General features: G+C 39.1%; 1 protein-coding gene across 1 annotated transcript in view; it reads left to right on the top strand.

Moving 5' to 3' along the window:
• LOC103772669 (transient receptor potential cation channel subfamily M member 3-like) overlaps window positions 1–24,750 on the top strand; it is an 87,742-nt gene that overhangs the window by 16,086 nt on the left and 46,906 nt on the right. The window contains 6 exon segments of the mRNA XM_008940009.1: window positions 5,612–5,684; window positions 13,708–13,808; window positions 15,527–15,661; window positions 18,268–18,318; window positions 24,493–24,528; window positions 24,670–24,750. The exon segment at window positions 24,670–24,750 is cut by the window's right edge and continues 15 nt beyond it. Of these exon segments, the coding sequence (XP_008938257.1) occupies window positions 5,612–5,684; window positions 13,708–13,808; window positions 15,527–15,661; window positions 18,268–18,318; window positions 24,493–24,528; window positions 24,670–24,750 (477 nt within the window).

The following is a 24,750-nucleotide window of genomic DNA, read 5'->3' as shown; positions in this document are numbered from 1 at the left end:
GTTTCAGGTATGTTTTCAGCTGAAGATTTAACTCTTCAGAGCAGTGCAATACAGTTTTGTAAGGGATGTTAATATCAGTTTCTATTATATTTATAAAGAAGAGAGGAAAAATAATTTTTTTTTAAAACCTTGCTGTTGGAAGTTACAATTGTTCACTGGGATGCCTCAGGCAAGTACCTGAAAAAGTAATTTCAAGCCAATAAATAATGTGAGCACTGAGGAAAGAAAGGAAGAAATCGAAAAAGACCAACACCGAAGTACCAAAGGTGGTGGCAGAGGAAAAGAAAAAGCTGTTCTTTTAAAATAATTGAGTATAGCATCACCAATTGAAACTACAAGCTACATGGAATTAATATTGTGCCCCAGATCCCTGGGAGAAAAAAAAGAGTACTTGATTTTTTTATTTTTTTCTTCTTTGAACATAAATTGGGTTTTGGCTCAAAAGAAATAGCTGAGTAAGGTAAATGGTAGATTTTGTCTCTAATAGAGTTTCATTATGCTCAGAAAAACATTTTATAGATATAGTTTGAATCAGATCAGCACAAAGAAAATTCTCAGTTTAATCTCTTTTTCACAGTAATGCAGAAGAATGGCTAGTGGTAGTCCGAGTGATAATACAATTCTTACTCCTTTGTTTCTTTTGGCAGGGTATGTAAGTCTTAAACATGTATTGCTTTTTGATGCCAACTTCTAAGGGTTTACTTTTTTATCATTAAATGTCCTGGAATTTATATGCACACCTCTACTAGGCTGATTTTCCTTTTAATTTTTCACTGGAGTTGTATAGCAGCTAGGAATATACAACAGGTTTAAACAGGACTAGAGTAGGTCTTTTTAAAGGTGAATGGCTCTTAGACACTGTCTCTTATTTTGATTTAAAGAAGAAAGGCTTTCTTTTTTTCTTAATAATGAGTTATTAAGTGGGTTTATAAGTCTTTAATTTACTGTTATTTTTGCATCTCAGTGGCAGAAATTCTTCCAGCAAGTGGAAGCTTTGAATAATTTGCTGACCCATATATTTTCCTTTAGCACAGCAGCTTTATGCATGTTAGTACCGTAGGATCTGTAGCCCATTCTACCAGAGCTACTAGTCAGGTCCTGTTTTAGCAGCACTGATATCTTGTTTCTCAGTTCTCTGCAGTGATTTACCCAGTAGAGTACCTGTAAATGGCAACTAGGAAGCTGTCAGATATATTAATGATTCTTGAAACTAGATGAGTATATTGCAAACATAAAATTCTTACCTGTTAATTGGGGGAAAAGAAATCACCAGAAGAACAGCTCTCTAAGTAAGACAGGCAGATAGGTTTTTTTGAGACCTAGAGATATTTGACATTTCTAAGTGTAAAGTCCGCATAAATACTTTGGGATTTTTCCCTGTTTCCTCATGCATCTGACTACAAAAATTGAAGGATGCTGGAAAAACTACCAATACTGTATAAATAAAGAAGTAAATCCACTTTTTAGGAACAATAGCTCTTCTCACAGCTGTACTCATAAAATACAGGAACAAAATGAATACTTTCTTTCTGGAAAGGTCAAGAGAGTCTTCTTTAGGAGAAGACACGAGGATATCATCCAACAACAAAGTGTGTTTTTCTGCCTCTCTCAGTGATTTACAAAGCCTGTTTATTTTCTTATTTTATCCACATTTAAATGTGTCAGAAGAAAACAAAGGGGCAGCATTTGGGAACTGCATTTCCAATAGAGGTTGTGAGAAATGGCAAGGGGAATGTGCAGCTCCCTTAATTAATTAATCATTCAAGTATGAGAGCTGCCTGACATAAAGCTGCACTGGATAAGCAATACACGTCTGCTGGAGATGTTCAGGTTTCTTTACAGGCTGCTAGTTCATTGGGTCATTCACAAGCTTTAGGGCAGTAATGGAAAGAAGAAAGAATCAATCTTCCCAAAACCATGGGAAACCATGACTGGACAAAAACCTGCCTATGAGGTCCAGACTGATAAAAAGCTGTTTCACCACTTTGGGAGGGAACAGTTTAAAGAACCAATAGCTGTGAAAAGTTTATCACAAAAAACTGCATGAGTAAGAGTAGTAAGGTGCAGCAGGTTGTGCAAAATCATCTTCGGGACCTGTGATGGGAGAGAGTCAGAGATCATTCAGAAAGATCTGTTCTAGCAGTTAGTTTATTGAGTTCTAATCAGTAAATTTAGGTATGTAAAATATGTAAAAGATACAGATGGACTGACTTTCGGTCAATAATGTTTACTTAAAGTTAGTATGGGATACAGAGATTATCACGTAAGCTTACTATAGGTACATGTTACATTACAGGTAAATGTTACTTGCATGCAAAAATTGTCACTTACTAACCCATTAGTGTCTGGTGTCAGGTAAGGAATCTCTCAGACTCAAGAGGTAACCATGAGAGGTATCCCAACTCAAGGGGAAATCAAAATCACCACAGATATTTGTAGTATAAGGCCATTGATTTGTAGTCAGACTTTCTGCTGTGTTAATGCAGCTTCAGCTGTTTATCAGCCCAGTCTCCAGCCAAACCTTTTATTTTGTTTGTTTGTTTGCTGCTGAGTTCTTACTGATAGTCTCACACAAGAGGATTAGCTCTGATCTTTAAGAGGAGTGCATCCATCGCAGAGTAAAAGCAGTGATGGATAGTTACAGTTAACCTAAACCATAAGGAGAAGCTGAACATATCTGTTTACCATCCTGAAAGATTTTGTGCATTCAGAACACGCAAAAGTCTATGGCATCAGCTGAGTCTTTGATCTACTTAAACTCACAGCATTTTGAAATGAAGCATTGTTATATTTTGCCTTGGTTCTGTCTAAAATTCTTGTTCGGTCTTGGGCATGACCCTCAAAATTATAATAATTCTGGTATAAGTCTAAGCACTCTTTGTATTTCCATCTCTTTTCCACAATTATTTATCTTCTTTTTATTTATATTATTGTTTGGATTACGCTAAAGCTCTTAAAAACAATAAAGTTAACACAGTTACTGTGGAAAGACAATCTGTTTATTCTAATGTAACTAAATTACACGGTTCTATTTTATTTTTAATACAGCAGCAATTTATTCTGCTGATTTGGCTTTATTTTTCTGAGGCCTGCAGGCAAGAGGGATGATAGAGAAGTTGGAAGTTTAGGGTTGTATGTGGTCTGATATGTGCAAAGCGCTTCCCGTGGTTTGCCTGAGTGATAAGGTGTTCAGTGCTTGCAGTTTGTATGATGCCTTTTAATTAAGCTGGGGGTTCACTGACCCTGTGTTTAGTTTGAGATGTACTTTGTTCTTCCACTGAACTCCTGTTGTTCAGTTTTTTCAAGTCCCCGATGTGCAGACTGCTGCACCTTTGGCCTTAGAGAAGGAGAAGGGCATTTTGCTGTGTGGTGTTGCCACCAAGTGTGGTGACGCAAGCAAGACCTTCCCAGCATTAGCTGATCTGCTTGCCAGGCTGCCACACTGCCCCTCAGTGCTACGGAGATGCCTGTTGCTGGGAAAATGGCATAGGAAATTGCAAAGTGTTGTGAGGATGTTACAATCAGACTGTTACACGGCAACATTCTATTCGTCCACTTACTGTCAGCATCTGCCGGAGCTGCCGATGAGAAGAGAGGTGTTCCTCTTTCCTGCTGGGTAAGGGGGGAAGGCTTTCTCTTCCTTACACCTTCTGACTTGCCTGCCTGGCTGCTAATCACTGTGACACAGCTCCGCATCTGTGACATGGGAAGCACATCATGAGCATGCACGGTAGAGGGGCTGAGTCTATCAACTCACATTTGTTGTGTGTTTTGAGATGAGACATATGTAGAAATGTATTTCTACACACGTTACCTGTGCTCTAGAGGCCAGAGGAGCAGACTGCCTACACTTCAGGAAAAGCTTCATTGCCAGTCATTCAGGAGATAAGGAAAACATTACAGAAAACATCAGAAGACACTTCTTTACTAAGAGAGTGGTCAAACACTAGAACAGGCTTCCTAGAGAGATGATCAATGCCCCAGGCCTGTCAGCGTTTAAGAGGCATTTGGACAATGCTCTTAATAGTATACTTGAACATTTGGTCAGCCCTTAAGTGGTCTGGCAATTGGACAAGATGGTCATTATAGGTCCCTTCCAGCTGGAACTATTCTATTCTATTCTATTCTATTCTATTCTATTCTATTCTATTCTATTCTAACAGTTATGGTATGGGACATCAAGTGGTTTGCCAGAAACATCTGTAGAATCCAGAGGGAGAGAAAAAATAGATTATTAAGGTATTTGCAGTATTTATCCTTTTCTCAGCAACATTTTGAATGGTCAAACTAAGCCTGCTTTAACTGGGGAGGACACCTAACTGAAATGCTTCCTCACATTAAGTGTTTTAGGCATCATCTAAATCAATTGACTAAATGAGCTAAGTCAGTTTCCTATTACTTCATCCAGTTTGCCTTGTCAGTCTCTAACAAACATGCTGTGCTACTGTCACTGATGCCAACATCTCTTACCTCCCCTTGGTCTTCATAAAGCTCTGAGGACAACTGAATGCAGAACGGGTGCTACAGGGGGGCTACACTGGATTTCTTGAGATACATTCTGCGGGGTTATTTCATCTGGAAACTGCAGCTTGTCACCGACGTGTTGTCTTAGCCTTGATCACTTTATAAATCTTATACCATCATGGTACACTGTTGCTTGTGCCCTGATGCTTGCTGACCTCCATCCCAGGTGTTGCTGCAGTTCAGTGGCACTGTATGAGTAGCAATCTAGGAATGCGGGGACATCATATGCTGCTGTAAAGTGTTTACATAATTCCAAACTAGAGGTATCATTTAATTAAAAAAAAAAAAAAAGAAGCAATCTGTATTGGTAAAAAGAAAAACAGGCAACAGGTATTCAGATCAAATTGATGACATAGGTTTCATTCGTAAAAGAAAGACTCTAATCAAAAGCTGCAGTCTCTGTTGCTTTCTAAGAGGCAAAGGACCAAGAGCAGCTATTGCCATGGCAACAAAAGGAGCAAGGGGATTTACACTCCTGTATGTTTCAGTGCAATTTTAATCAAGAGTGAAACTGGCTTAAAAGAACAGCCCCACTGTATTAATTCTTATTGTTTATTAAATCTTACCTCACTGTCTCAAAAGCTTATATCTTATAGTGATAGGTCACTAACCACACATCACTAAAGGTGTTTCTGGACCTGTTAGAAGCCTAGTTCTTTGATCATTTATTTAATTTCTTGCTATATGAATATGTTTCTAATTTCAGTCCAAAATATTTATTCAATGCTGTATGCCATAAATTAGGCCCACAATCTATAATACACCTAATGCCTCTTAGTAATGTACTGGGAACACTAACATTACTCTAGTACAAGAATATTCCTTCATCTCAAATTTTACCCTGTTTCACTGAAGACTTTTCTTCTATATGCTCATTAATACAATTTCTATATTTAGTAAATTTTAGCTCACAAAAAAATGCTGTGTGTTAATCCTACATAATAAGGTTCTCATTAAATGTATAAAGTCAGATCATCTTGTAGTCATCAGGCTATTTTGAGACCTAAATGATTCAGACCTGAATTGATTTCTTTTTTTTAAAAAAATACCGTGGTTTCAGTAATTGTATTGTCTTTTAACTTTTCAGATAACAGTATTTCGCATGGGATCAGAAGGACACCAGGATATTGATTTAGCTATCCTGACAGCATTGCTGAAAGGTAATACAGTTTCACTCCACAGTGATTCTGTATCAATCCAAATGGATTAACTGTGTGTTTCTGCTGTGCTGACACCTGCATTTATTGCCAATATCTACTGTATCAAGCTAGTAAATTATCCTGTGAAACTGAAGTATACTTTTTGCCCTAACTGCTTGATACAGATTCAGCTCTTTTTTTAATGTTTTAATAGCTACTGGTTTTCTAAGTATTGGAAAATATTTTTGAATATTTTCTGAATTTTTAGTCTCCACCCATTATCACTAATGTGTCACAAGAAGCATCAGTGGTGACCCCTCACTGCTTGCTTGAGGAGATTAGTACTCAAAAGACAACTGAAAAACTTCTCAGACTTCTATTGCCTTGGTGGCTAACAGAACATCCAGAAGATTATATCCCTTTAGGTAAAACTGGCACTAGGGGCAAAGTAAAATGTTATCTATAGTAATCTGTTGGAAAGTCTGGGAACTGTATGGGATTCCTTTCAGCCTCCACTCCTCTTAGCCTCTTAGCGCTAAGAACACAGCTATTGGACTAGTAGGGGTTTTAATCTTAAACTTCATAGGTCACTGAATCCTTCTAAGCCATTACCTGTTACACTTAGGCTCCTAAAACATTTTCTTACCATAAACCTGCTGTTGCTACAGTTCCTTATAAAACCTGGTCTTGGCAGACACGTATACCATTTAGCTTGATTCCCTTCAAAGTATTATATTATCAGGTAATTTAACATCTGCTTGCAAATACACTGACAGGTGAGATTTTAAGTGCTCTGGAACACATGTACTTATCTGTTGAAGAATTAATCATCTAAGCAACATCTGGAAGGTTCTAGCCTTGCATTTATATGGTATTTCCCCAAATAGGATTTTCACAAATCGCATGTATCAATCACCATGGTCATCTTGTTGCTGTCTAGACTATGTTGTGCTACATAATACTGATTTTTAAAACAAATAATAAGACATAAGAAAAAAAAAAAAAAAAAAAAAAAAAAAAAAAAAAAAAAACAGTTAAAGAGCAATCTGACAAATGTTAGGGAATGAACTTCCAAAGGTGACTAGAGAAAGTTATGCTTCATGAGGCTCTTTAACAGTTGTCATCATATTATTGCCACCCCCACACTTGACTAAGAGGGTACATAATGCCAAGTGGTAGACCTGAATTTGGGTGATAACGAAAAATTTAATACATTTACTGGGTATTCAGAAGGTCATGGGAATTATTATTGCTTCTTCCGGGGCTCAATTTTCCACTCAGTTTCTTCCTGTGCAGGCTTACAAAAGCTGTGTGAAGAAAAAATGGAGAAGGTCTGAGTCACTTTCACCTAACCAGGCAAAACAGTGTCTTACCTTTTACACAATTATTAATCCCATTTCAAAAATGGGATAAAATTTTACGTCAAATATTTAAAACAAAAGTCTGAACAAGGGGAATAAACAAGCACTGGCCACTTCAAAAGTATGACTGCAAGCAGATAGCTACCAGCAAGATGAGCTGGAATTATATTGCTCCAGTAGCTTTTGTTTCTTTAGGTTTCTGTAGTATTGCTGTCTTTGCTTCTTTTGGTCATTTTGATCAAAATACCAGTCGTTTCTCCTGCAGGTAACATGAGTCTTTTGCTGCTACCCTAAGGTAACAGGTTTTAGCCATCTGCAAAATTAAATCTCAAGGCATTTTGATCATCTGGACACAGAAACAATATCAATAAAGGTGACGAAAGAAAGAAGATACTAATTCAAAGCAAGGAAAAAGAACTGCATCCATCACCAAATTGAGTTTTTCTATCCTTAGAAAATATTTTATTTTTATCTTAAATATAATTGGCTCCTTCATTAACCTCAGTGTAAAGTGTACTCTCTTCACCTTTATTCTTAAGACAATCACGGAAACTACTGCACTTGATTTCTATTAGTAAGACACAGATTGTCTTGAAGTTGTGATTCCACTTTTTCTAGGCATATTTGCAAGGTCTGATTCCCAGCATAGGTCCCTGAAGTCTTTTACCACCTTGAAATCCACATCTTGGAAGCTGAAGAAAATAAATCACAGGCCCTGGAAGGATTGTTTTCTGTTTGAAAAGTTACTTTGCAGTGTTTACTTGAACAACTGTGCTGTGGTTGCAGTCTGGGAGTGTGATCTCTCTGATCTGGAATATCCATTTTGCAAGTGCTTAATTGGTCCTGTTGTCTCTTAGGTAAAATAGAATTGTCTTCCCTCTTCATAATAGTAGTTCAAGACATCATAGTGAACTTCAGTTAGCTCAGACAGTGGTTGAATCTGTGTAAGTAACTTGGACATCTCCTCTCATTCTTGTCTGACAATCTTGATTTGGTGATCTGCTGATGACTGTAGTATTTATGTCTTGCTCAAAGGCCAGAGGAAGTAAAACTTACACCTCATCTTCCCTGCTCTTCAGCAATTTCTGGTTATGAAGGTACTCAATGAAGATCAGATTTATCAGATGCCTCTTGTTAATCTGGGGTTTCTGATCACAGGGAATGGAAGTCCATATAACATTTTAATCTATGTATGCAAAGATGAGATCTCGCATCTCAGTCAAGTGAGTTGTCTTTATTTATGCCATGTCTTTGTACAAAGGTTCTGGCCCACCTTGAAAGAAACATTGCCTTTCTGTAAATATACCCCATCAGGCTGATGGATAGTTGTTTTTTTCATCGAATGCTGAACCACTTGTCCATTGATTTGCTAATAAGCAGATTTGAGGATGAGTTCTGAATATCTTGAAATTCTGAAGTTTAGATTCAGGAATTAATCTCTTTCACCCCTTCAGTGCTGTGTGAAAAAGAGACAGAGAAAAGTATGAAACTGGTGAGTGATTATTTGCTACTTTTTGTGTCTCACTGATGAAGACTTTGCAGGTCCTGCTAGCCAGTATTAAAGGCACATGCCAGCTAATTACCAATCCCACCCTGTTAGGAGTGATTTGAGGGAGTAAGAGGACAAGGATTAAGAAACACAAAGCATCATTTCCTATATGCTGTGTAAAATCTGTGATGAGCTAGACTCTTCTTAAACCCGCATCAGGCACACTGCCAACACAGGAACTCTGCTGGGTGAGATATTCCACAAGCCCCAGCCCCTGCACTGAATACAAGAGTTTATTCCTTTGTTTGTTTTCATGAGTCACTTGTTTAGTCTTGTCAGCAGATCTATCTGTCTTGGAAATGATCCTCAATAAACTAGGGAATGGCATCCAAACTGGTTATCAATTTACATTGCATGGATGTCACAACAGCATATGGCTTTTGTATTTCATTTTTTTTTTTTTTTTTTAAATTTCAAGAGACATGCAAATATGGGAAGTGAGTTTCCAATTGCATGAATTTGTAGCAAGTAAAATTTTTTATATACTTTAACTGTTTGTGCGCTGTTGAACAGTAGGAGCTGAAGCAGTAATGGATTCTGTCCTTTTGCAGCTGCTAATTGAGCAGTCAAGACATATGACAAGGAAGTTAAAGACAGCATATGGAGATAGTTCATGAAGCTGTTGCAATGTCTGGAAAATACTATAAGCATCATCCATGTTTCAGCGCATGCTCCAGGAGCCTTCCCAGTGCAGTTGTTAGCACGGGGAGAGAGGCACTGTGTAGTATATGCCTGTGGTATCACCACCATATAACCCCCTGAGATAAGCCATGTTAGGCTAATGCAGATCTGATGACTCTGCATACTTTCCAGCCTCTGAATAAATCATGATTCATGCTCACTGAACAGCCATCATGTAGTATCATATGGTCCTGGAAGACGGTGTGGTGGTCTGTCAACCAGGAAATCACAAAGACAGAAGAATTTCAGAGTTAGGCCAGATATCTGATTACTGCCCGTATAGTTCTTGTTGCTATCAGCTTTGTTATTGTCAGCTGATTTGCTAAATGACAGGGAGATGCTTGTAGCAAATACTGTGCAAATAGACAGCCTTTTCACCAAAAAGCTGCTGAAACAGAAGACAACATAAGACCTGCTGAGATGCAGAGCTGAAAGTTAATTTGCTTTGCTATTTTCCCTGTATCTAATTCTCTTGTTTAAATAATGATTCAAAGAGGACACTGACATCCTTAAAAGCACTGTGGAAATGGGTCTCTAACAACCATTTCTGTCTAGGTAAGTCAGTTTTGTGTCATTTCGGCTTTCTGGATTCCTGAGCCCTAAGTATCATAGATTATCCCAGGAGAATCCTCTAGAGGTTTAGATTGATCACAATAAACTTCATGCAGTGTCGGAAAGCCTGTAGTGTATATCTTCAGTAATCTGTGATCCTGTAAGAGCACAACGTTCATTGTCTGACATGGACTATGGCTTGCTTAGCAAGCACAGTCAAGTTTATGGTCCCAGGCTTTATTGTAGAATTAGAGGAACATAGAATGGTTTGGGTTGGAAGGGACCTTAAAGATCTTCTAGTATCATCAAGGAGCATTGCACTTTTGGTCCAAGGTATTGCATAGATGATCTGAATTCTTACCAGAAGAATCCATGCGAGATATCCAAGCATTCCTGGATGGCCATCTAAGAGCATGAGGTTAATACCTGCAAGAACTAACAGATGTTCCAGCTCTCCTTCTTATTCGTTCAACTTTGCACTGTACTTGCATGGTCTTTCTATATTCAGAAATATCTGTACTGAAACAAAATACTGCCAAACCAATGTATTACATCCCAAATGCAACTTTTCTTCTAGGAGTCTCAGTGCAGCCATTAGTCATATGGTCTTAAAGCATTCTTTTGAGGAACATACCTTGTGCTTAGCCAGACACTAGGATACTGAGTAAATATTACATAGATATTAGTCATACTGCCTAAACCACTAATTAAAGCAGGAAGTATACTGTGGTAATTAAAATAATACAACACAACTAAGCAGAGAATCTTTCCATGAAACAGGATGAAACAAATGTAGGGAGAGGAAACACTGATTTTTCACCACTGACAGTGTTAAGGGCCTAAGAAGTAGTTCCAGTGTGATTACTGTACTGAACTGATGAGAGCAATAGGTTATTAACTCTATTGTGTTTTTTGATTTCCCAGATATCCTCTGGCTTTGATTTGGGTACATTGCAGTGGTGCTTATGAGCAAGATGAGTCCTCAGAGAGGTCACTTCTCTGGATTCTTTTTACTTACTCAAATCTATGCTCTACGGCACTGAATGCAATCAAGGAAATGATTGAAAGGAGACAGTATAAGAAAGCCCACCTCACGTTTGTTCTTGGGAGTTTTTCTTATATTAGTGAAATTATTTTTACTTTTTAATACCGTATAGAATTCCACCTGAAATAGCCCCAATACTTTCTCTTTGATTTAAGCCAAAAGTCATCTGTCCATCCTGTAATAAAATCAATTGCACAGAATTCACAGCCCGTATGCTGCTCTGTACAGACATCTGTAGGTTTATTTTCATTTCTGCTCTTATGTAGCACCAGTGTAGTACACAGTCAGATACATTCACCTGAAAACCACATAGGGAAGACAGAGGAAGACATAGGGAAGAGGAGACGGATGCAAGGGCTTTCCAACAAGCCTCACTCCAGGAGCAGCCGTCCTGCCCTGTGCATCAGAGCGCCAGCATGCAGACCTGAACTGCCCAGTCAACGCCCTAGCTGATGGATGGGTTTGGATCTGAAGTACAAAACCCCTTGAGAAGCATTACATTTCCTTCAACTGCCAAATGTCTGCAGCACTCTGCGAGACAATGAAATGAACTGGTGTAGTAACAAGCACTAAGAAGAGCATCATCTCCAGGACTGCACATGCACCCACAGTACACAGTACAATAGTGGACAAGTAGTTACTTGTCCACTATTGGCAGCCTTAAACACCACAGAGGGAGGTGGGAAGGACAGAGGTTTGCTTTTCCCTCCACTCAGTATTTGGAGCAGTAAGTATACTCAAAGGAAACAATTCTGATGAACCCCTGGGCTTGGAGCCTTTATGGAGGTGGACCCACAGCCTCATGCCCCCTGTGAACTGCTTTTTCATGTGATCAGATGCACCAGAAGTCCAGCAGCTGGATCCTTCCTAAAATACAAAAAGGCCCAGGAATGCTAGGTCACTTGACAGAAACTGAGGAAGGCTTCATGCCAAGGGTCAGAAGGTGTTCACCCTTATGATCTGGTTTGAATTTTGGCTGAAGTAGGGGAAGTGTAAGTAGCCCATTTCCTTCCCCAACTCCATCTCATCTACTTTTGATCCAAAATAGTTTCTAACCAGCCTGTACCCCTAGCTACTCAGACAGTAGGCTACGGTCAGCTTAGGAAAATCAGGAGGTGGAGCTCCCCCATCACATGTGCAAAATGGTGCCAGGCTATAGGATCATCATCACTGCCCCAAGGTTTTGGAATCACAAATGTGCCTTCTCCACTGTGCATCAGAAAGCTTGCCTGAACACTTGCTGGAGCTCTCGCTTCTTCTGCAGGCACATGGATGGGGAGGAGGATATAAAATGACGTTTTGAGAGGATATGTTGTTTGCCTCAGAAAGGGGGAGAACATTATTTGCTCTCAGTACTTAATTTACACTATCATACCCACTGCAGGTAGTTTTTTTCTGTTTTGATAAATAAAACTGCAGAGACATTTTTGCCTTTCCCAAAGGTAAATATTTTCTGTTCTTGAGGGTTGCATGTTTCTTGTGTAAGAAACTCAAGAAGGTTCAGATGTCATTTGCATCCCCCATGAAGTCTCTTGTGAGAGCTTTTTTCTGTGTCACAGTATATAGCAAGGAGAAACTGTGTCTTATCCCAAGGGGTGTTCCTGTTATTTCTTAGTCATAGAAGGGTCTTTTACTGTTGTCACTGCTTTTTTTTCTCATTTTCTTTTTATCATTCTGCTCTTACATCACCTACCTTTTTATCAGAGCTCATTTCTGTAATAAAAAGAAAGTGATCTGGATGATCTACAGTCCACCATCTTCCAAATAATTGCAGTAAATATTGCCAAATATTTGGCAAAGTTTCATGGCAGCAAACTGTCGGCAAAGTTGAGAGTTATGAAATTAAACCATAGGCTAAGCTTCCCAAAAGTCAGCTGAACTGATCCTTCACAGAATTTCAGTGGCCAGCGTGTTACACTCTCTTTTCTGTGCCTCCAATTTCAGAGTCCACTTTCAGCTGGAACAATATGTGGTTTTGAATAGTACTGAAATGGGGACAAAAATGCTTTGAAGTAATGAAAAGCGCTTGTTTGTCCTCACTCTGTGATACCAGTGTAAGAATTAAAAGACAAGAAAACAGTGGAGGTATGAGGCCTTCAGAAAACGATCCTTTATACAATCACCTAATCACTACAAGCAGCTATGTAGTTAAATGCCAAAGGGCCCTTTATTTATTTGTTTGATCAGTTCATTTGGCCAGTTCTCCCTGTGACACTGAAGCACAAATAAGGTTTTATTATTACACATCAGCTAAGAACCATTAAATCCTTAGGGAAATATTCAAAAAGCACAGCAGGGCAGGAATGTCTTACAGTGTCCATTAAAACTGCAGGGAAAAACATACCCTCCCTTTGAAAAAACAAACAGCTCTAAACCCGTCTTAGCATCTGCATAGTTTTTTTTATTTAATTCAGATATATCATAGCTTGACACCAGCTTTATGGCATGCTTTCTTACATGAATATTTCGTCTTTGAAGGGAAATTTGTTCCATCTAGACTCCTCAGTACAAATAGGTAGAGGAGACACTCCTGTGCTTGTGCAGGATCCCCACCTTATCAGGTGGGAATTCATGAAAGATACACATAAAATGTACAGCTATTGAAATTGGTAAGGTCTGTGTGAGCTGAACCTGTTTGTAATTGCTAAAAGCATGGGGGTATTGTGTGCATGTGTGTGTGTGTGTATGTGTGCACTCGTGTGTGTGTGTGTGTGTGTGTGTGTGTGTAGGGTTTGGTTTTGCAACTTTTGACAAAGAGGAATTGCCATCGTAGACTGTTGACTGAGTCTAAAGTATGTCTTGTTTCTTTTCTCTCCTCTCCCCCTCTTCCCCTGGCACCCCTGTCTGTATACGCAGGAGCTAACGCGTCTGCTCCCGACCAGCTGAGCCTGGCATTAGCCTGGAACAGAGTAGACATCGCCCGCAGTCAGATCTTTATTTATGGGCAGCAGTGGCCGGTACAGTATATATGCAGCATCTTCTACTGAAAACGCTTTAAACCTTACACAACGATGCTGGTTTCAACACAGTTTAAAACACACCGAGTCATGCTCCCAGCCAAACATAAAGTTCCGATTCACAGCTACTGAAGGCTGGCGTGGCTACAAAGGTTGGTGTGTTCGTTTGTTCGAGGAAATGGTGACATCTAGCGGTGCCGTAGCACTTGGAGACCACACCTTTAAAGGAACGGGAAGCCACGCATTTATGCTGTCAAGCAGTGATTCTGCAAGCTGAGCGAAACAAATACCAGTTTACAGCCATGTTGCAGTGTTAGGCTATAAACGAAAGGAAAGGCAAAACTTTTTTCCCTTTAAGGAATATTTTTTTTTTTATATACAAATACTGAATATAGCAATGTCAAAAAAATTGCTGCATGAATGGTGGAGGTCATCAAGTGGACCGTGAGAGCTGATCAGTAACATCACTGCAGAAGCGCTGTGGCTCCAGACCTGACCTGGTGTTGATTTTGTGCCCAGTGCTGCTCTGCATCAATCTGCCACCTTCACATCTGCCCCATCCTGTGCTCCAGCTGCCAGCTGTGCAGACAGGGAGCTGTGCTCCCTGGCCAGCACCATTCCCCTGGGAGCACTGTGGGCAAAGCTACTCTGCAGGAGTGGGAAGGCTGTAAATAGAAGGGTTATTGAACGTCATGTGGGGCAGAGGAGGAGCAGTCAACTCCCAACTTGTACTGCAGTTTTTACAGTGGAAGAAGTCACTCACAAAAAAAAATTAAAAAAAAAAAAATCACAATATGCATTGCCATGACATTTGTTTTGTTACCGTCATGAAAATTTCATATGCTATCATTACAAGAGCATTTACAGCTCCTGCAGAAAAATCATAACAAAAGGAAGAGCCTCTGTTTAAAAATGCTTGCTTTAAAAGTATTTTCTGGAGCTTGATACCTCTTAAAGATAGTTTCAAAAATCCTTGCCTTTTCAGTTACGGAGTGAACAGGACTATTCATCTTGTCTTCAATACTGGGCATAAGTATGCACCAAAACATAAGCGGGATTTTAATAGTACTAAACTGTCCTTGCCATTACTGCTCCATCACCACATCATAGCAAAAATTTGAATAAATGCTGCAAGCTGCAATCATTTTGCAAGCTAAAAGCTGGAACTGTGAGATAATTTCTCACCCTTCTAACTCCCAACCAGGAAAAGACAGAAAAGGAAAGGTTTTTCATAAGAAGACCTCTTATGGTCCATCAAAGAAATGCTAATTGTGAAGCTATTTCTGTTTCCTCAGTGTCAAAGTTTCCCCAAGTTTCCACACACAAACAGAGGAAAAAGCTAGTAGAGAGAGAATTAAAGTGAGTGTGAGTGCACATTACAAATATAAATAAAATGTCTGAAAAGCATAAAATAAAGATAATAATGAGATGGTGAATAGTGTGGAGGTGTGGTCATCAGTTTCCTTGCTTTCAGTTCTTTGGTCCTCATCTGGATTTCCTGGAGTATGTTAATCTTAACACACTGGCACGCATTTTTTAAATGCTGCTCTGAGTCAGAGAAACCAATATTGACTAAAACTGTGATTATCCCAGTTGAAGTTCGGTAGAGCAACCCTCAGGATTTTGTCAGGATTCCTTGCTTGTGCTGGGGTGACCGGACCAGCCAGCTACAGTCTCTGATGCCCAGGAACAGCCTGAATTAATCGTTTGCTTTGCAGGTGGGCTCCCTTGAGCAAGCTATGCTGGATGCACTGGTGTTGGACAGAGTGGATTTTGTGAAATTGCTCATAGAAAATGGAGTAAGCATGCATCGTTTTCTCACCATCTCCCGGCTAGAGGAATTGTACAATACGGTAGGGCCAACCTAAGGCAAATTTTCTATCTATATTCATTGTTCTAGCTCCCACTCACACTACAAAAACATGCTGATGCACAAGGCAGCCAGGACCTGCTGTGGAAATTTTCCATGTTAGAAGTCCACATTGTCTCTTAGTCTTGTCTCTCATGTAATGGAACATGCTGTGTCTTGCCCACCTGATCTGCTGAGTGGATTTTGTAAAACATGGATTAAGCCACACACAGTACGGGCCAATTTCTGGACATTGTAATTCTAGTACGATAGATCTGAGATTTAGGCAGATGACACTGCCTGGAAGACAGCAGCTGGCAAGCTAGGACCTGTAGGATGGTGATATATGACTCCTGACAGTGTAAGCCCTTATGGTTTCAGAAAAGTCTTGCAGCTGTTAGCCACTAGAAAATGGAGGAAAAGTTCTTGGGATAATATTCTGAGTTCAAAGGTGAAATTTGATTGTTTCAGGGGGTCTATTACAGTCAACAACTTTCTCTTGTCCTCAATGAATGTTCCAACAATTACAGTTTTGAATTTTAAAATCCTGTTTGCAAGTTTTATGTCTTTGCCCTTAAAATGAACATAAAACTGCACAGGTTCCAATTGCTTCTGAGTACTCAGCTGCAAAACACATTCAAGGATTCACTTCATTATTGCCAACCAAGAGAGACCAGTAAGTGCAAATTGCTTAAGTGGTATGGAAAAAAATCTTAAAGCATTGTCTAGTTCTTAGGATTGCTATTTCTGTCAGTTGGAGAGAGGTTGTGACAGAGTGCATAGCCCTTTTCAAAAAGTTTTTTGCTGCCAGTACTTTTTCAAAGCCTTGATATCATAAGCTGCCACACTGGGCTGTTATCCAGATATGTTCCACATTGATGGTGACCAGAAGTCAATCTTTCAAAAATCTCAAATATGAAAATAATCCATTACATTTGTGCAAAGTTCGGAAGAACAGGTATCCATGCCACCTTTGAGACAGAGTCCCATCTGATCTTTGATCAGCTTAAACCAGCATCTATGTATTAAGAACAGAAAGCCTATGGTGATAAGCATTGTAGTTCTTAGACCAAAGCCGGGTTTTACAGGGAGTACTTAGTTTGAGGAAAGTATTCTGTTCTACAGCTAAAAGAAGGCCTTTTTGAAAAAAATTTATTATGAGCTATAGAAATCACCATAAATTATTCAGCCCAAAAGACCCTGGCTGTGAAATGCCTAAACTACCAATTATGATATATGACCTAATGCATCCATAAAAGCCTTAGCACCACAAAAATTACAAGGCCAGTTACAAAATACCACATTTCACCATGACCCATGGGGGTGACCTGGGAAGCTATTAACCAGAAAAGCTGACTTCTGCCATGACAAATTGGTAAAAATACAATAGAGAACAAAATTAATAGACAAGGAAATGCATTTTATGTCAAGAAAGAGTTTATCCAGCTTCTGTAAAAAAATGTTACACCTTTGAAATCTATTACATTGTCTGAAGACAACATGCAGGAGAATAAGGATGTTGCCCTTGTCCACCTGTTTTTGCAAAACCTATTTGACAATATTTAAAAACCTCGAAGGTTATTGAAGAAATTTAGGTATTGTGGAGTAGAAGATAATGGGCATTTGTGATTTAAAACTAAGTGAAGGACAGAAAACAGAGAGTAGGAATATATGGTCTGTGCTCACCACTGAAGGACATTATGACCAGAGTCATCCAAGACCCTGTCCTGGGACCACTGCTACTTAGCCTGTTTAGAGATGATCTGAAAAACAGTAACTACTGAAAGGACAATGTTTGCAGATTATTTAGCTTCACTCAGGATAGGCAAATCTGCAGCAGCATATGAAGAAACACAGGAAGGTCTCACCAGGCTCAGTGATGGGGTTACATAAAATTAAATGTTGGCAAGAGCAGAGCAATGTATATATGGAAACCCTGACTTTGCACACATGCAATGGTCTCATCTGTCATCAGTTACAGCCAAGGACAGCGCCCATAAAATTTTCTTAAAATATCAGCAACAGTCAAAAACACAGTATAAAATAAGTACTTCTCCACATAACATATAATGGGAATTGTGTGAGTCTGCTGCAGTATGTTTGGTGTGCCAGGTGGAGTAAAAAGAAGACTGGACAAATGCATAGGTGGTGCATGCATATGACTTTCAGACAAGACAACCTAGATGCAACGTCAGGCTCAGGGCCTCTGTGAGCCACCAGCAGTGGAAGTGGAGATCCTGAGTGCAGGAAAGCTGACACTTAAGCAGCTGTTTTTCCTTCCACTGTCTCCCCAAGGATGTGCATGTTGTGCTAAGCTCTTCCTTTGCCTAAGCAGGGAATTTAACCTGGTATATAGGACCTGAGTTTTCATCAAGTGTGTTAGTTCTTGTGGTTTTCTTGCTGAATGTCTTGGTACAAAAGAGTCAGCTGAAATAAAGGTCTCATGATTGTTGTTTGGGTTTTTCTTAATTGATAACATTGTACAATTGAAGCGGTCTCAGCTGCTAGATTTTTAAACTACTAAGGTGAGAAACCCATTTCAGCATTTACATCTTGCAGGTCTTTGGACAATGCTAAACTATTTTATTCTTCTTTATTTGTCCTTTGCAGAGACATGGGCCATCCAACACTCTGTATCATCTAGTCAGGGATGTAAAAAAGGTAAGAGTCCAATAGACGGTAGGTTGGAGATGATGCTATGATTGCTTTTTCTAGCTAGATACTATCTCTCTTTTGCATGAGCTTTCAGTCAGAGCCTTCTCCTTCCCCTGCCATTACAGAATGTCCTGTTTGTATGTACCAGATATGAACTTTTTGCATACAGAGCACAATTAGGAAGTTATTTGGCTTGCTTTCTCTGTGATTTTAGATGCTTGGGTAATAGTGCTTCTGCTAGCATAATTGTAGGCTTTTACATACTGTGTGGATTTATGCTGTTATGTGTATTTTTCCATAGCTGCAACTATTGTCAAAGCTGTTTTCCATGTTGTTAGTTTACTTCAGAGCCTGTAAAATAGCCCTTATCTTTCTGCTCTATCGTAATTTGTTTGAACAGTTCCTTCTTCTACTTGTGTGGTGTGTTGTTGAAGTTCCTCAGCAGAAATTTACAAAGAGGCAGTGCATCTTTCCCCTGCCTCTCTTTATCAAGTTAATTTCAAGCACCTTGAGTTAAAAAGAGCCATTAGGAGGGCAGGACAGGAATGCAAAAAGATGTAGTGACAGGAAGGAGATACCAAATACCTTTAGCAATGTGTACAGGATTAAAAGTGTTACAGAAGCAGCAGCAATGAATGAAAATCCCTTACCCTCTAAATCAACTAAGGAGATTGACTCTGCAACTGACCTCATCAACTTGAATATTCTCCCAAAACATGTGCAGATTACAACCTTGCACATTACATAAGTCAGACTTCAAGGGTAGCATACTTGGAAAAGGAGATTTTCCAAGATTTCTGTGCATGCTACTAGAAAGAAGATTGAAAAAGGAATAAACTTTTTTTGTAAGAGCACAGGTTTTGGTGGTTTCTTCTAACAGCTGAGCAGAACTGAAGGCAACTGGGAAGGAGAGTGGCAATACTTCATGTACCATCTTTCTGTTAAGTAGTTCCACAGAATAATTAGTAATTATGGTTAGGGAGGCTCTAGTGGTTTTCTCTGATTAGTGTGTCACATGGCATCATGATTGTTCAATTATATATAGTATCTTAAATGACTATTAGAAAGTGTGAAATGCTCCAGAAGAAACTGAATTTGATCTTATGCACAAATTCCCTTGGATAGAGCAGGGTAAAGCTAGAGTGCGTTTAAACTGCTTACTTCTCTTTAAGCCCAAGTTGCCAGAATATTTTTTTAAATAAATAAACAGTTGTTTATGTGCCTTTAAGAGTTTGAAACAAGCATCATCTGTCTTCTTACTTTAAAATATATTACTTTTCAACCTCCATTTCCCCAGCATTACCTTTCCAAGTCCTCCTTTGAAGGCATAGCAATTTGTGTGTAGAGTAACTAAATAATATCTTTTTCTGAGTCCCTAAAAAAAGATGTGTTTTTAAAGGAGCTCTTGAAAAAAAGACATCAAAACAAAGAAAATCAGAATTCCTAAGTATATATCAATAGACATTCACTTGAAATACACTATATTGGATAACAGTTTTTCCGCAGTGATTGCTAAAACTTAGGTAATGGTCATTTTTCCATAAATTCATCTTTGTTTCTTCTATTCATATCTGAAGTCTCCCGTAATTCCCACTACATGAAGCAATGTGTGCTCTTATTAGAATATAATTAAGGGCTTTAAAAAAAAAAAAAAAAACAACCTGATGCAGCTTTCGTCAGAAAACTGCACCCCTGGGGCTCTGTTTCTCGTTTTGTCAGTCATAACCATGGTTCACTTGGAGAAAAGTGACAGCTTGCCATAGCCCTGCAATCTGAGCAGACCCCTTACCAGTCAACCAAACTGTAAATCGGTCAGCAGATCTGACGACAGTTTAAATGAAAACACCTCCTTGAAAATAATGGACATAACTATTTGACAGTTAAGTGTCCCACCATGCGTGAAGAATAGGCCGCACTCCTGATGCTAGTTCTTTGAGTTTATGTATATTTTGATGCCACATACCTAACCTCTCAAATTTAATTACAATATCACAAAATATAAATAGTAATTAAAAAAATGATAACACTTAAAGGATATGCATACTCTGTGCTTTTTATGCATACACCCCAGCTTTAAAACCAGCACTATTTAAAAGGGTGCATGCTATAAAACTTGGTTAACATCTGCATCGTGAATTCTCTACATAGAAAATGGACGCTTACAAATCATAGAAGCACTATTTAACTTACTACTAATGTGTTTTATAGCAGTATAAAACACTATCAGGGTTTTTTGCTTGCAAGACCACCCTTAACAGAGCAAAGAATTTGAACACCAGAAGTCCTACTGCCACATCATGTTTGTGGCAGCTTACAGACACACGTGTGTGTGTGCACGTAGACACACATACCACACACAAATGTCTAAGACAGCAATTTATTTTCTATTTGGGTTTCCAAGAATCACTCTGAAGACTTAGCTTGGGTAGCATATTGTAAAGGCCTGAAGATACAGTCTTAGAGAATTTGCAGTAGTCAGAGTGCACTTAAATTCTGCATATGTTAACAGACCATGTACTTCTTAATGACTCTGCTTTAGAGACAACTGTGCTCATCTCTCTTCGATCTTTCAATTTCATAACTAGATGCGGGGACAGGTCTTCCTCATGGCCCTTTTGACGTCTGTTGTCAAGGGTAGAGAATTTAGCAGAAGGGCTGACTTCCTCCCCTAGGCCATCCGATGCATCCAGGCTAACCGGGAAGGAAGAGTGGCCGTGCTCGACATCCTGTCTGTGAGCGGAGGTTGCCCTCTACAGGTTGTTTTTAAAAGATTCCTCCCTGGCTCAACTAGCAAGGGAAGATCAGTAGAAATTAACGGATTAATTTTTAATTTAATCCAGTAATTTTAGGTAATATCTCTTAATCACTATGGGGTGATACAATTTTTCAAAGGCCTTTATTTTGGACTGCCACTGTATATCTGCAGTTCCAGAGAACTAACAAACAATACACAGAATTCTGAAAGTGTCATTTTTTCCTCCCCATGCAAAATCAGAGGCTTGGGACCTGCTGAATATAAAAATACACTTGAAGTGAAAAAATACCATAATTTATTAGCACCAATTTAAAGTTGAAGTTTCTTCAGAAAAAGAATAATGCATTAGCACTGAATAACTTGTCTCATCTTTAAAAGGTTAGTTGTACGCGAAAATGAAACCTCCTCTGTCATGCCTTGACTGTATTAGAATCAGGCCATCCAAATTTTTTATGTTCTTGCAGGGGTTCTGGCCCATTTGCACCACTGTCCTTTACTTACAAGCAGACTCACCACTGCCAAGGTAGTTAAGTTGTCTGCTGGTATAGCAGATGCTTTGGCACATGCCTGACTCCTCTCACAAGGATGGTGCAATTGTCTTTACTAGGGCTGCTCACTTTAGGAAAGTGATTGCATGTTAGCATGGAGCCATACACATGTATATGTCTATAAAATGTGTATTTCTGCTGTAAATTTTGAAGTTTTCTTTAGTAAAGTGTTTCACTATTATCTGGGAGGTCTAGATGCATCTTTCATTAAGTTACTCTGTTGGAAGTTTTTTATCTGCATCCCTTTATGAGTTTTAGAAATCAGAAGAACTCATAAAAAAGCTCACACTTTCTAACACATGCATCACTGTGATGCCTTTTGTACTTTAGAATTGCTCAAGGGTATTTTTTGCTGCTTAATAATATCAAAGCATTCAATTTTAGTGTCTTACATTAAGAAGCAGGAGTCTGTTGAAGACCTACAACTCTTTCTGGGGGCTACAACTCCAATTTCTACCAGTGCCTTCCCCCTATTTCTAGTAAAATTGTCATTGCCTTAAGTATTCTGGAGAAAGAAGAATGTGTTGGGTAACAAACAAAAACCCAGCAGGATTTAATTTTTACATTTACATTATGTTTCTTTAAACAGTTCAGAATAAAAATTACTGGATTCAAATAAACTAAGCTAACATGCATTCTTGAAAACTATAGTGATTACCCCACCCATCAAATCAGTCAAGAGAAAGAAGAGTGCAAAAGGATATGCCAAGGGACATTACTGAAAGATAGCTGGCAGCTCACCTTCTGCAACTAAATTTGCTTCATCTTCTGTCCCTTTGAATGAAAGCCCACTGCGTGTCATGGTACACTACAGGTGCACCTCAGCCTTTCAGTGTGCTGCTCATCCCATGGTTAGCGTGGAGGGAAATAAGCATTACTCTTCCTGGATGAAGTAGAAGAAGAAGGAGAATCTTACACCCGCTTTATCTCTTCTGCAGAACTGGTTGCCATCTGCTCTTCATTAGTGTTTCTCTTGCTCTGAATCTAATAAGCACATCTGCAGAAAAGCCAGGCAGATATCTGCAGACATGCAGATATTTCCAGGAAGACCTGGCAGTCATAAAATTGCTCCATGTGAATTACTAACCTTCTTTTGATGATTACATAAAAGGAGCTACAGGCTAACTGTAATCTGTGCTGTATATCATTACAGAAAATGTGATTATTTTATTACAGTGCACAGAAGAAGTTTGGAGCTAACAAATGCAATTTACTGGTCCATCTGCAATGCTGACTATGCAAGTTGATTTTTTTACTAGAGTAATTTTCTCTTTTTCCAAGGCTACTGCCTGTAGGATAGTTCAGGAGGATAGAAGGATAATTTTTATCTCTTTCCACCTTTAATTTGTAGTCAAATCTCTTGCACAATGACATAGAGCATAGAGAGGGTTGTGTACACCTCCAGAGTTCTTAATGAGATCTCTAGATCTGAGTGATCTATTCACAATTTGCTGAATTATGTCTTCTTTTCCAGTAGGGCACTGCTCACCAAACCATAAACTGTCATCTGAACAATTCAGAGTCATTGATTTAGAGAAAAAAACAATATGCCCCTTTCATTTAGGGGCATTCTCTTCCCATTGGCCCTTTGCTCCTGTAAAGGGATCAGAGTTTTCCTTGTGGAGATCCCTTGGGGGAACAGAATAGCAGCTGTAGCCACTTCAGGATTTTGTTCTTTTATCACCAAAGACCACCAAAAGCATTTCACTGGCATATCCAGCCCAGATTGTTTAGGTCTGCTGGGTGTCACATCAAGCTTACTGCCTCTGGAGGATAGAAATGCTCAGTTAACTCAAAGGCAGACTCAGACTCATATGCAGTAAGAGACAATCTGTTACTGAGATCTTTCTTCATAGCTTTGCAAGCCATAAGTATTGGAGAACTCATAACCTTAGCATTGCCATTTCCAGTCTTCACAGTGAAAAGAAGGAAGAGATGTGCCAGGGAGTTCACAAAGTGAGTGTAATAAAATGTAGACATATGTAGCATTCTTTTTCCCCTCAGAGTGAAAGGTGTATGCTGAAGACATAATATCTATAAAATATTTATGGGAGGATAAGAAAGGAAAAGAAACAGAAGAGCAAGTATGTATGTGTCTTTTCCAGGATCCTGCACAAGCGCAGTTCTCCTCTTCAGAGACAATTTCCCTGGCACTGCTGAATTTAGGTAGCCAGATTACTGTGCTTACAGGAGCTTTCAGTAAAATATGTTGGGGCTTCCATCTAGGAAAATTCCTAGGCTGTAGTTTTCTTCTTGAACAAAATCCCAGGGAATTAGCTACACATATCTTGTTTATTACAAATTTCATACTTTCATACATACAGCTGCTTGCCTATGTGTGGAATTCAAGCAAAGGCATGTGTTTATTTGAACATAACCTCAAGAACAAATGCTAAGAGACTCTCCTTGCCTCTATCTAGTGATAATAATAACTCATGCACTGTGTAAGCCCTCTAGAGTAGTTAACAAAACTCTACCTCCCCTGGCTTTCCTTTCCTGGAACATGGGAAGGAAACACTGCAAGATGGGAAGATCACATTCAGGAACTGCTTCCGTGTGAACAAATGATGTTGCATAATGTCACTTCACCATGCCTTGGCAGTGCAGAAGAGGCAATCTAGAGAATCCAGCAGAGATGTGAGATGCCAGGACAAGAGTTGAGGGAGACAGATGGTGCAGAAAAGGTGCTATCTTGCAGGACTAGAGTCCAGCAGCTGTGCCTAACCTTTCAAGTGTGCTGATCCTCGTGCTTTTTGTTCTGCAGTCATGTTCCTTGTTTCCCCAGCTGAAGAATATGAGTACTGTGTACTGACGTTGTCTTCTGTTACTTCCCACGAGTTCTTCATCTTCTTATTTAACCTATGTCTTCTTTCCAAGCGAGAATATCCAGGTTTCGGTTGGATCTATTTTAAGGTGAATTCATTAAACAGCATAATAATAAATTCCTGTTTGTAACTATTTAATTTGTTTTATTCTAACATAATTATAAAGTATATTTAACAATGCCAGTAATAAGCATTTGTTCCTCCCCCACCATCCTTATTTCAATTTCAGGGAAACCTACCTCCTGATTATCGGATAAGTCTGATTGATATTGGTTTGGTGATAGAGTACCTGATGGGTGGAGCGTATCGC

This window comes from Merops nubicus, unplaced genomic scaffold, assembly GCF_000691845.1.
Source record: "Merops nubicus isolate BGI_N331 unplaced genomic scaffold, ASM69184v1 scaffold7335, whole genome shotgun sequence".
NCBI classification, from domain to species: Eukaryota; Metazoa; Chordata; class Aves; order Coraciiformes; family Meropidae; genus Merops; species Merops nubicus.
This window is presented reverse-complemented; position numbering and strand designations above follow the sequence as displayed.